This window comes from Budorcas taxicolor, chromosome 8 (assembly GCF_023091745.1).
Source record: "Budorcas taxicolor isolate Tak-1 chromosome 8, Takin1.1, whole genome shotgun sequence".
In the NCBI taxonomy this organism is placed as follows: domain Eukaryota; kingdom Metazoa; phylum Chordata; class Mammalia; order Artiodactyla; family Bovidae; genus Budorcas; species Budorcas taxicolor.
Genome location: NC_068917.1, coordinates 78,228,498 through 78,240,741, shown reverse-complemented (window position 1 = coordinate 78,240,741; position 12,244 = coordinate 78,228,498). Strand labels below are relative to the sequence as shown.

Below are 12,244 nucleotides of genomic sequence, written 5' to 3'. Positions count from 1 at the left end.
TTTGGGTCTTCGTTGCTATACACAGGCTTTTTCTAGTTGCAGAGAATGGGGGCTACTCTTTGTTGCAGTGTGCGGGCTTCCCATTGTGGTGGCTTTTCTTGTTGTGGAGCATGGGCGCTAGGCACTTGGGCTCAGTAGTTGTGGCTCTTGGGCTCTAGAGGACAGGCTCAGTAGTTGTAGCACATGGGTGTAGTTGCTCCACAACATGTGAAGTCTTCCTGCCCCAGGGATCGATGCAGGTGGATTCTCATCCACTGTACCACCAGGGCACTCCTGCCAGAGCAATCTTGAGATAAAAAAAAAGAACAAAGCTGGAGATAGCATGCCCCCTGACTTCAGACTAAACTACAAAGCTGTGGTCATTGAAACAGCATGGTACTGGCACAGAAAGACACTCAGATCAATGGGACAGAACAAAGAAGTAAAACTGGTCAGTAAATCTGTGGCAAAGCATATGCAATGGAGAAAAACCAGTCTTTTTAATGAGAAGTGCTGGGGAAAATGGACAGCTATATGTAAAAGAATGAAATTATTGATAGAACATTTTCTCACACCAATATACTAAACTAAACTCAAAATAGATTAAAGACCTAAATGTAAGACTGGAAACCATGAAACTCCTAGAAAACATAGGCAGAACTCTCTTTAATATAAATCATAGCAATGTCTTATTTGATCTCCTGAGGCAAAGGAAACAGCAAAAAAAGACAGCCTATGGAATGGGAGAAAATGTTTATAAATGATATGACCAATAAGGATTAATATCTAAAACATATAAACAGCTCATACAACTCTATAAAAAAATAAACAGCCCAGTTAAAAATTGGTCAGGGGACGTCCCTGGTGGTGCAGTGGGTAAGAATGCACCTGCCGATGCAGGGGATACAGGTTCAACCCCTGGTCGGGGAACTTAAATCCCACAGGCTGAGGAGCAACTAAGCCCACGTGCTCCGGAGCCCCACAACTGGAAAATCCCTGCACCATGATGAACAGTGCCACATGAGGCAGTGAAAATCCCATGTGCCACAACCGAGACCCAAAGCAGCCAAAATAAAATTTAATAAAATAGGTAGCTGTGGAATTCCCTGGCAGTCCAGTGATTAAGACTCTGCGTTTCACTGCCACGGGCACAAGTTCAGTTCCTGGGTAGGGAACTAAAATCCCATAAGCCACGTGGCACATCTAAAAAGCTAAAACAGGTAACGACAAGGACCTATTATATAGCACAGGGAACTCTGCTCAATATATTGTAATAACCTAAATGGGAAAATAATTTGAAAAAGAATAGATAGATATATATATAACTGAATCACTTTGCTGTACACTTGAAAGTAACACAATACTGTTAATCAACTATATTCCAATGTAAAGTAAAAATTGAAAAAACAGAAGATGTGGTATATATACACAATGGATTATTAGTCAGCTATTAAAAAAGAATGAAATTCTACCATTTTCAACAACATGGATGGACCTGAAGGGTATTATGCTTAGTGAAATAAGTCAGTGAAAGACAAAAACTCATCACTGGAATGTGAAATCCAAAAATAAAATGAATGTATAAAAACAAAAAGTTTCACAGAAAAAGAGAATAAACTAGTGGCTACCAGTGGGGGTCGGGGGCCAAGATAGAAGTATGGAATTAAGTACAAACTACTATGTATAAAATAAGCAACAGGGATATATTGTACAGCACAAAGAAATATGGCTATTATTTTATAATGACCTTAAATGGAGTGTAATCTATAAAAATATTGAATCACTGTGCTGTACACCTGAAACAAATAGAATATTGTAAGTCAACTAATACTAATACTAAAAAATTAAAATCTAGGGACTTCCCTAGTGGTTTAGTGGTTAAGACCTCTAATGCAGGGGGCCCTGTTTAATCCTTAATTGGGGAAGAGCCCATATGCTTCATGGAGCAGCAAAAAAAAAAAAGAAAGATTAAAATCTAAATGCGCTATTCTCATCTTCTATAATATAGAACATACCTTCCTTTTAAACTGTAGAATAAATAAAAACTATATACACAACAAAAACCCATCAATGTTCCTAATATATAATTTTGCCATCTAAATTGAGGAAATCTAAGTTGGTACACCTTCCTACCCTAGTGATGGAAATGCCCTGTGACAAGCTGTGTGCAGGATACACACCACCACATACAGTTGTGGAAGCTAAAGAGTAAAATCACAGTATACATTTTAAAACTATAATATGTGCAGAGACAATAAGAAGCCTAATTTGGAGGAGTGATATATATAAAGAGAAACGGCCTCAAAATTTTGCAGTAAGCAGCTCAGTTGCAAATATTAATAGCTCCAACATTCAGCTGTGCAGGAGAGCAGGGGGGAGATTTTTGGGGAGGAACTTCCCTGGTGGTTCAGTGGTTGAGACTCCACGTTTTAGCTGCAGAGGGCCTGGGTTTGATCCTTGGTTGGCATCCTAAGATCCCATAATCTGCACAGTGCAGTAAAAAAAATAAAGCTGTTGAATTTTCAGTTATGCTTCATTTACCTCCAAATCAGGAATTTCATACTCTGAGAGGTCACATCAGCAAGAAAGTTCAGGTAGTTCTAAGTCAATGTAGATGTCTTACTTAATTGGGTATAAACAAGGTTCTATTATTTACCAAAAAAGAATGTTTGATGTACCATTAACATTAAAATAGGTTTTGCTGCATTGTAAAAAAGAATATTGGCTCTGATAATAAAGATGTGAATTTGAATCCTGGTCCTACCGCTTATTAGCATAGCGGACAAGTTACTTAAGTCTTTTTAAGACTTGGGTTTAAACATGGATAATGATTATACATACTTTAAAGGGTCATTGGGAAGATAAATGATTTAGTGTTTAGTGGCTGCCATAGTAAAAATGCTCAATACTTGTTAACCAGTGGTAATGTTCACATTTGATGAACATCAACCCCTTGATGATGAACATTCCCCTCAGATTCAGGGTATTCAGACTCATCCTCTCCCTCCCAGGACCACACCTCTCCCTACCGTTGACATATTGGTAAATGCTCCTACCTTCTACCTAGGCACACAGCCAGGGAACTAAGACTGTTCAGTCTCCGTAGATTACCAAGCCCTGTTGATATGATTTTCTACAATATCTCTTACACCCATCAATTTATTTTCTGTCCTCTCTGGGTGCTTGTCATCTGTCTTTTGAATTATCCCAATGTCCTTCCATATTTTCTCTCTGATTCTAGTCTTATCTCCTCTAATCTAATCTTCATGTTGCTGCCAGATTAGTTCTTTAAATAAATTTTTCCTTACTGCAAAAGTAACATATGTTTGTTATAAGAATTTTAAAAATTCAAATAAAAAAGGAAAGCATTACCCACACAATCTCTGCCTAGAGATAGCCACTGTTAACATTTTAAAATACATCTTGCTAGTCTTTTTTCAGTACATATTCCAGTTGTTAAAATGGGATCATTACTAGGTTAAAATAGGATCATTTAGAGGGATAGATAGATGTGTGATATACCAAGTATAAGAAAAACATTGATGGTAGACTCTAGATGTAAGTATATAATTCATTGTAAAATTCTTCCAACATTTCAACATGCTTGACATTTTTCATAATAAAGCTTGTGGTGGTTTATTTTTTTAACTTGCATTGTAACTCTTACAAGATATGCCCTTCTCTTGGTGTCCTTTTCTGGATTTCACACACATTGAACCCTCTGTTTTGAACCTGTCCACAGACCTTACGGTGCAAACAAATTGAGTGATATTTCTCCCATGTTAGACAGTTTTTATTGTGAAGTATTCAGGAGATTTAAAGTGTGGGAGGGGCACCTTCTGGTCTGAAAGGAATGTTGGTAAATATTGATACTGAAAGGAATTTGAGGATTTTTTTAATGGTTCTTGATACTGTTTTACATCTATCCAATAGACCTGTTTTAAGTGCTTCATTATTGTTTCCTAAGGAAAACAATTTATGTTTAAGCATTCATCTTATGTAGAACAATCATTCTTAATTCAGGAGTTGTGGTCCTTTTAAGGGGCCTAGGAACCTCCCTGAAGTTGAGTGTGCAATGTAGATCCTTGGTATATTTTTCCACAGAAAGAAGTCTTTAACATTCCTAAGTCTGAAGAAGAGGTACTGTGACTCAGAAAATGTTCAGCACCACTGATCTAGAGTGGAAGTTGCCAGACCTGTTGCCTAGTAGAAATCACCTGTGCATTCATGCCCCAGTAACCTGAGCATTTGGCTTGGAACATTACTGAGCTTTGTCAAATGTATTATGTTCTCTTTTGAAAAGTCTCACCAACCACATTACACTTAAAGGTTACATTTTGATGTAACCACTTCCCTGGCAGTACAGTGGTTAAGACTGCGCTTCCAATGCAGGGGGTGCAGATTCGATCCCTGGTTGGGGAACTAAGATCCCACAGGTTGTGGGACAGGCATGGTCAAAAAAATATACATATACATGATTATATATCATCTCCTACACTTCAGTTGAATCATCCTCTCAGTGTAGCTGTTAAAATGCATACTGCTCTCCGTTTTGGTTTGGGCCACTGGCCAGACTTCTGCACATGTGAACATGGTGCCCAGAGGACTAGGCTAAGAAAGTCCTTCTGGCTTCTGTGGGACTGTCTCATGGCGAGTTGGTATGTCTGATACCCATGGTTTCCTTGCCTGGCAGGCTCGCGTGATGGTTCTATGGGACTCTGGGAGGTGACAGATGATGTGTTGACCAAAAGTGATGCAAGGCACAATGTGTCGCGAGTCCCTGTGTATTCTCACATCACTCACAAGGCCTTAAAGGACATCCCCAAGGAGGACACAAACCCTGACAACTGCAAGGTCCGGGCTCTGGCCTTCAACAACAAGAACAAGGTATGAGCTTGCCAGAGGTCCCTGAAGCCTATTCCCCTTGCTTCAGTTTCTTGGCTTATGTCTTGGAAGATGCACTTCCCTTCTCTTTTCCCGAGTCAGAGCTTACTGCATAACTCGGTTCTGAGCCCAAGTGGCATCTCTTGAAGACTGAGGGATGCTCAGTAACAATCTCTCTCTGAGAAAGAGTATAACTAAAATTACGAAACCTACCCCTTGCAGTGAGTATTCTTTGCATGGTTCATGTCTGTTAATCTCTCAGAGTTTCCCCAGGGCCATTCTGATCTGTCTCTCATCTGCACGTGACCTTGCAGGTGCTTTGTTTGGGGTATGATTTTCCTATGTGCACTCACTTTCTTCTCTCTTGTATTCAGTTTCTTTTCATTCTTCACAGCCTCTTCTCAATGCTTCCATCAAGTCTTAATCATCTGAGTCAGATCTCCTGAAACTGAACTATTAAATAGACTGCTGGTTTGAAGACCCAGACCCATAAGAGAAGAAAGGCTTTTCCCAAAATTTGAGTCAGACCACAATTTGAGGGCTAGTTCCCTTAGCCTCCCATCTCTCATCCATGTTTAGGGGTTGGGATAGACTTATCTCCTACCTTAGACCCTCTACTTACAGAAGCTCTCACACTGAGACTTACAAAACTGGCTTTCATGTGTGTGCTCTGTTCTAACTGTCAAACAGGATGTCATGTGTATGATTGTATGCTGCTAGTTTTTTGAACCTTGAGTGTCTCCGTTCAAGCCTGGACTAGCTTCTTGGGTTCTCTCAAGAAGCAGCCTTGCTTTACTACGTTGTCCAGCTGCATTTCATAGAGTGAGATGAGGGGCTGATAATCCCTGGCACCATCATGGGATCCAAGTGAGGAATGGAGGACCCCATCCTGCAGGTATTCTGCTTACTGTTGTATGTTAGTTGCTGTGTGTATGACCTGTTTTTCATTGCTTTTGCAGGAATTGGGAGCAGTATCGCTGGATGGCTACTTTCATCTCTGGAAGACTGAAAATACCCTATCTAAGGTGTGATGAACATGACTTAGTAGTTTCACCTTTAAAATACTGTAATCTTCTCGGAATTTTTCATTCTTATCTAAAACATGGATTCTTGAAGTGTCTGGACGTGTGATCACGTGGTACATGAACTTCTGAGTCTAGCCTGCCTCTCTCGAAAATCTTAAAGAAGTCAGTGGGGTGATGCTTTCACATTGTTCACATTGCAAGGGCCTGCTGAGAGACTCCTCTAACTCGCAGTCCTCCATTCCACAATGCATCTCAGTATTTGCTTATGCATTGTGCACTATTTGCAGCATTGTAAGGGCAGGCAAACCTAAATGTTAGGAGTTGTTGACAAAAATCAATTAAAAGAAGTCATCTCCAAAATAATCATGTAAGGTATGTGTGTTGGTTGCTTAGTCGTGTCCCAACTCTTCGCAACCCCATGGGCTGTAGCCTGCCAGGTTTCTCTGTCCATGGAATTCTCCAGACAAGAACACTGGAGTAGGTTGCCATTTCTTTCTCTAATGCAAGGTATGAATTTACAATATTTGCAAGCAGCTTTTGCCTAAAGCTAAATGTACCTGTCAATCCTTTGCTCTGTTCTTGTCCCAGAGGCCTTTGAGACTTATTCCTTCTTTGATGGAATCTCTTTCAAGAGGAAGCAGAGCTCCAGGAATCACTGATTCCTTCATGTCGCAGGAGCCTTTGGGCTCCACCACCCTTTCTGGGTGCCTCAACTTCAGTGGGCTCTGAAGATTGGCTAAATGATAAGGATCCAGGGTCAGCGCTGATTGGGCTGCCTGGGTTGAGCCAGAGCCACGAGTGTGCTTTCTGTAGTGTAAGCTACCACACAGTGGGGGATTTAGGCTGCAGGTAGCCAGAAACGAGGTCTCCTACCTGAAGATCAGTGAGAAGGTTAGGCTTTTCCTGGGAGAGAAAACAGATGGGCCCTTGGCTTTAGTGCCCTGGAGTTATCCCTGGAAACAGCCTGTGGTTTTTGGCCTTTCTCTCTGCTTCTCATTATTTAATTCCAGCTTGACCTTTTCCCCTAACCAGTCCTCTTCAGTACCTAGATCTTGTTTATTATCACCACCCTTTATTTCTCTAACATGCCTTGGGATGGAACAATACATGTCTTTTGATCTCTGACTTTGCATGTCTTGTGTATGAGGAAAGCCCACAGAGGTGGGCAGCAAAGAACAGCGCCCTTCTGTATACACTCTAGTATTACCATGGTTACCTTTCTCCCCTCTCTGTTTTCAGCTCCTCTCCACCAAACTGCCGTATTGCCGTGAAAATGTGTGCCTGGCCTATGGTAATGAATGGTCAGTCTATGCAGTGGGCTCCCAAGCTCACGTCTCTTTCTTGGATCCACGGCAGCCATCATACAACGTCAAGTCTGTCTGCTCCAGGGAGCGTGGCAGTGGTAAGAGTCCTGTGTGCCCCTCAGGCTTACAGCTGCATGGCCATTGGTTTTTCACCTTCTGTTTCTATATTGGTTTCCAGACAAGTAGAGAGATCTTTATGAAGGTGTTTGGTAACACAGGGGGGAGCTGGAATACCTGCATGGCAGCCAAGCTTCAAACACTTTAGACAAATGTGTGGTCACAGAAGCCTTTGATGGAAACCAACCGTCAGGATATTGGTGGTTTCCGTACTCCCTCACATCACCCTACTCTCTTTCCTGTGTTAGTTTTTTTGTTGGAACTCTGCCTGAACTAGAAAATTCATTTTATGCTAAGGGATGATGCAGTCGACTGAGGGGCATTTTGCAGAGGGCTATGAGGAAACTTCTGGGGGTGATAATGATTATTTTGGTTGTGGTGATGGTGTCGTGGATATATACATATGTTAAAATTCACATTGTGTACTTTGAACATTTGCAGTGCATTGTATATTGATTGTATGTCAGTAAAGATAAAGAAGATATTTAGTTCTGACCACTGGATGAACTAGACTTCAAAACCCCACCATCACCACCACCACCAATCTTTAATAGCATATTCTGTCTGAGGGCACCCTCATTCTTTATTGAGGAATAAAAAGGCATGCTTGTACTGTACTTAAAGATTTTAGAATACTTCAGTCAGCCATCTCATTTCATCTTACAAAGAACGCTGTGGGAGACAGTTTACACCCCGTTTTATAGAGGAGGAGACTAGGACCCAGATCGGTTAAATAACTTGCCCAGCATCACACTGGGTTGGTGGGGGAACAGCCCAGGGACCAGAATCTAGAGGATCCAATTTAACAAAGTGTGTTTTCTTCTTCTCTCTCCTTTGTCCCCCTTGTAAAAGCGTGGCTGCAGTTAAAAGGCACTGCATGGGTTACACTTTAGCTTCCCTTCTCTCTTTCAAGTAGTATTTATTTTCATGCAGATGTTGCAGATACGGCCTTTGTTTGGGGCTTGTTTTTAGTTATCTTTGAAATACTTACATTTCAGAACTGAGAGAGTAACTGTGTGTAGGTAAGGGCAAGAGTAAATTGCCTTGGCAGGAATGATGTCTGCAATGAAGAGATTTTGGTTACTGTTATAGGAGTGGCATTCAAACCTAATAAGAAGATACTGATTTCACAAATACTAGTGAAACCTCTTTGCATCGCATGCTCTTATTTAATCCACAGATGCAGCAGATGTGTTTTCCCTGTGACCTAAAGGGATTAGGTGACTTGTCTTAAATTCATAAGTGAGAGACTGTGCACCTTTGAGTCTTGAGTTCTAGGCGATTTGCCACTCTCCTAACACACTTAATACCAGATAAAGACCTCTTGCCGTGCCATGGTAGTGGTTTTAGGTCAAATACAAGAAAGTCCTTGTTAATGTAATGATTTATAAATATGCACATTACCCTCAGTTTCAGTGTGGGTTAGAAACATATGATGGAGAAGAGCTCAGAGTGATGAAGGATGATACAGAGTGAGCCAAGGGGAGGCAAGAAGGTTCAGGGCAGACTTGCAGTCCTAAGCCACAAGCATCTCAGGCATCATCAGGCACTTCTCTGAGGCTTACGGGAAGGGTCCTGTTAATGTGTGGAGGGCCAGTATGGCATCACGGTGCTTTGGCTTGTGCGTGAGCTAGGTCTGCCGTAGGAAAGGTGCTGTGGTATGTCGGGGTGGCATGTGAACTCAATGCCAGAGAAATTCGGGCTCGCAGATCGGATCGCCCTTTTACTTTTCTCTCTCTCAGGGATCCGGTCAGTGAGCTTCTATGAGCACATCATCACTGTGGGCACAGGGCAGGGCTCCCTGCTGTTCTATGACATCCGAGCTCAGAGGTTCCTGGAAGAGAAGCTCTCAGCTTGTTACGGGTCCAAGCCCAAACTCGCAGGAGAGAACCTGAAACTAACAACTGGCAAAGGCTGGCTGGTGAGTAAGCCCGGGCCTCACATGGTTACTGGCCAGTGACAGAAAAGTTGTCTTTACGTTCCCACCCCTACTAACACATCATAGTTTTTCACTAGTAAGAGGCAGGTAAAGACACTGTCCCGTGATTTTTGTTTTTGTGTCTGCACATCCATGGGAAAACTGAGGCCCAGAAGACACACCAGTTGACCCAGGATAACCTGCAGGTGATAACAGTCAGAAGGAGAAGGAGCCTCCCCCTGACACTGCCAGTGAATTATTAAAGCATTGGTTCCAGCAGTCCTGAGAAGACCTTAGGCTTGCGTAGCATTTCTTCATCCTACTTGGCTCCTCCCTAATGTCATTTGGAAAAATGGGGCCCCAAGTCCATGAGCACCAGTCTCCTGGGATCCATTGATACCTAACAGGACCTTCTCCTTTCAAGGGGCCCAGAAAGCATTCTTGTCCCTTCTTTCACCTTTTCTGCGCACCCCCCCCCCCCCGCAAGTGCTAACAGAGTCTCTTTTTTTTTCCCCCATAGAATCATGATGAAACCTGGAGGAATTACTTTTCAGACATTGATTTCTTCCCCAATGCTGTTTACACCCACTGCTACGACTCGTCCGGAACGAAACTCTTTGTGGCAGGAGGTCCCCTCCCCTCAGGGCTCCATGGAAACTATGCTGGGCTCTGGAGTTAATGACAACCAACTCTCTCCCAAAATGCAGAGATTTACACTAACTTCCATCTTCAGTTTCCATTTCTTCTTTTCATTTTTTTCCAATTGTGTGAGGCCCTCATATTTTAGTGGGAACACCAGAGTTTGCCTATGCTTTAAGCACTTGATAGGAAGAACCTCTGTACAGAAATCTAAAGGACTTTTTGTTTTTTTTGTTTCGTTTTTTCTTTCTTTGGTAAACAGAATTTAACTTTACTATCTTTTTTCTTTCTGGCTTCTCAACTAGACATTGTTAATTCCTGTTTGTATTTTTTCTTTAAGTGACACACACTCTCCCCTTTCTGGGTTCCTTAGATTGACATAGTCGTTCTCACCCTTACTTCACTCTTGAGAGGTAGGGCTCTTTTATAATTATATAATTGCTGTCCTAGACTTTCTGTGAAAGTTTGGGGGCTGTGTGTGTATTGTATGTGTAGTGTGTGTGTGTGAGAGAGAACTTGTGTGCCTGCAAGTACCGTGTGTCATTGAAGTTACCTGGAGTGAGGATTACTGTAATTAAAATATTTATAAAAGAAACAACTTTATTCACAGAGTCCAGCTTTGGGACTGGTCTTTATCTTGTTTTGTAAAGTCTAACAACACTGATTATAGGAAGTAAAAATAGAAAGGAAAACAAATCACCAGTAGGAAACCCTTTGAGTTCGATTGAAAGCTTCCTGGGACTCTGATGCCAGGACCCCAGAGTAATCCATCTCCCACCTGCCTCTCCCCTTCTGTGTGTCCCCTGGGGGAGGACATTGCTGTGTGTGTGTCACTTCCACTTCAATTTCCCATCTGGTCAAATCCATGGCCACTACCCCCAAAACATCAGAGTCTCAGTTCAAAATGCGGCTCTGGCAGTTGCAGAAGGTCTGGTGGGACTTGGTAAAAAGAATTTCCATCCCAACCTCCCTCCCCCTCCTTTCAGACAAGACCTGATATGGTTTCTCAGGGACCTGGAATGGGAGACCTCAGGTCTGCTAAAACTCACACGCTTTGGTCCCTTTGGCTTTGAGGAGAAACTTCTTTGCCTTTCTTCTAATCTCCCCAGTGGGTTTTGCTTGTGTTTTCTAAAATGGGTTCAGTTCAGGAGGGTGGGATGAGCAGGGGATTTATCTGTGTGTAGTGAGTGCCTCATGTGTGGAATGTGTGTTTTCTGAAGACAGTGGAGCCACTCTGTTGGCTCAGCCCTGGGATGGCGACGGGGTGGCCTACAGCCAACAGCGTTGTGCATGTAAAAGCAGCAATGTGATCAGTGATTTGTTCCGCCCTTGAACTGTTTAGCCTGAGGTTTTTGAACTCGCAGGCAACTGACTGACCAGTTACTCCTTGGTTTTTTATACATCATATTGCAGATAAGAGCTGTTCCCACCCACACATTCCTCCACCACTCTAAGCACATACTCTGGTAGCAGCCCATTCTGGGGGAAAGAAGTCATATTCCTGCACTCTAGTGTCCAAGTCGCTTTCCCAGTTGTCCCCCCTGCTCTGGGTGTAGCTGAGGAGATTGGAAAAAAAAAACAAGAGTGTCTTCTCTTTGGCGATGGGGGCTGATGGGGAGGGGAGACAGCAAGTCCACCCTGTATAGTGTTGCAAGGCATACACCATAGGTTCTAGAATTCTCATCTTCTAACCTAGAGATATAGGTGCTATAAACAGGGAATTAAGCAAAAATGCTGGATGCTACAGATCTTTTAATTGTCTTAATTTTTTTCTATTATTAAACTACAAGCTGTAGATTTCTTAGTTCTCACAGAACTCATTTTAAACCTACTTGTATAAAAAAATAATTTTAGAATGTTTTGTACTGTTGCCAGACCCTCTTCTGTGATGGGTAATGCATTTGATTGTTTGAGGTTTTGTTTTTCAAAATGTAGCACTTGACTTTTTGCCAAGTAAAAATAAATAAATATTCCAGTGCAAAGTGGTTTGAGTATGTGTAGCCAAGAGGCAGCAGGAAAAAGGTCCCAAGTGACTGGTTGGAAGGTCAGTTTGGGGTTCTCGGATTGCTTGAAGCAGAACACAGGAGTTTCCTCAAGGGTAAAGGTGGGTCACGGGCAAAACACACTAATACCTGCTTGCTCCTGGTCCCCAACCCTGGCCCAGGAGCATTTGCTCTGGAGTCCAGTTGAGAGTAGGTATGCCTGGAGGAAGTGGTGTGGTGCTTGGAGAAAAGTACAGACTGACAGGGAGGGAGCATGCTAGTCCTTGCTCTGAGTGACTGGATGAGCAAAGTGACCAGCTCCTCTTACATAAACCAGGGGTGGTGATGGGCCCCATCTGCTTCAGTGGAGGGGCCCTGAGAATGACTGAAAGTGCC

The 12,244-nt window shown here is 42.5% G+C and overlaps 1 protein-coding gene across 1 annotated transcript in view; it reads left to right on the top strand.

Moving 5' to 3' along the window:
* Positions 1-11,834, top strand: part of DCAF12 (DDB1 and CUL4 associated factor 12) — a 35,668-nt gene extending 23,834 nt beyond the window's left edge. The window contains exons 5-9 of the mRNA XM_052644934.1: positions 4,673-4,866; positions 5,823-5,888; positions 7,128-7,290; positions 9,052-9,230; positions 9,748-11,834. Coding sequence (XP_052500894.1) covers positions 4,673-4,866; positions 5,823-5,888; positions 7,128-7,290; positions 9,052-9,230; positions 9,748-9,906 — 761 coding nt within the window. The 3' untranslated portion in view covers positions 9,907-11,834. The remainder of the gene's footprint in view (positions 1-4,672; positions 4,867-5,822; positions 5,889-7,127; positions 7,291-9,051; positions 9,231-9,747) is intronic.
* The last annotated feature ends 410 nt before the right edge of the window (positions 11,835-12,244 follow it).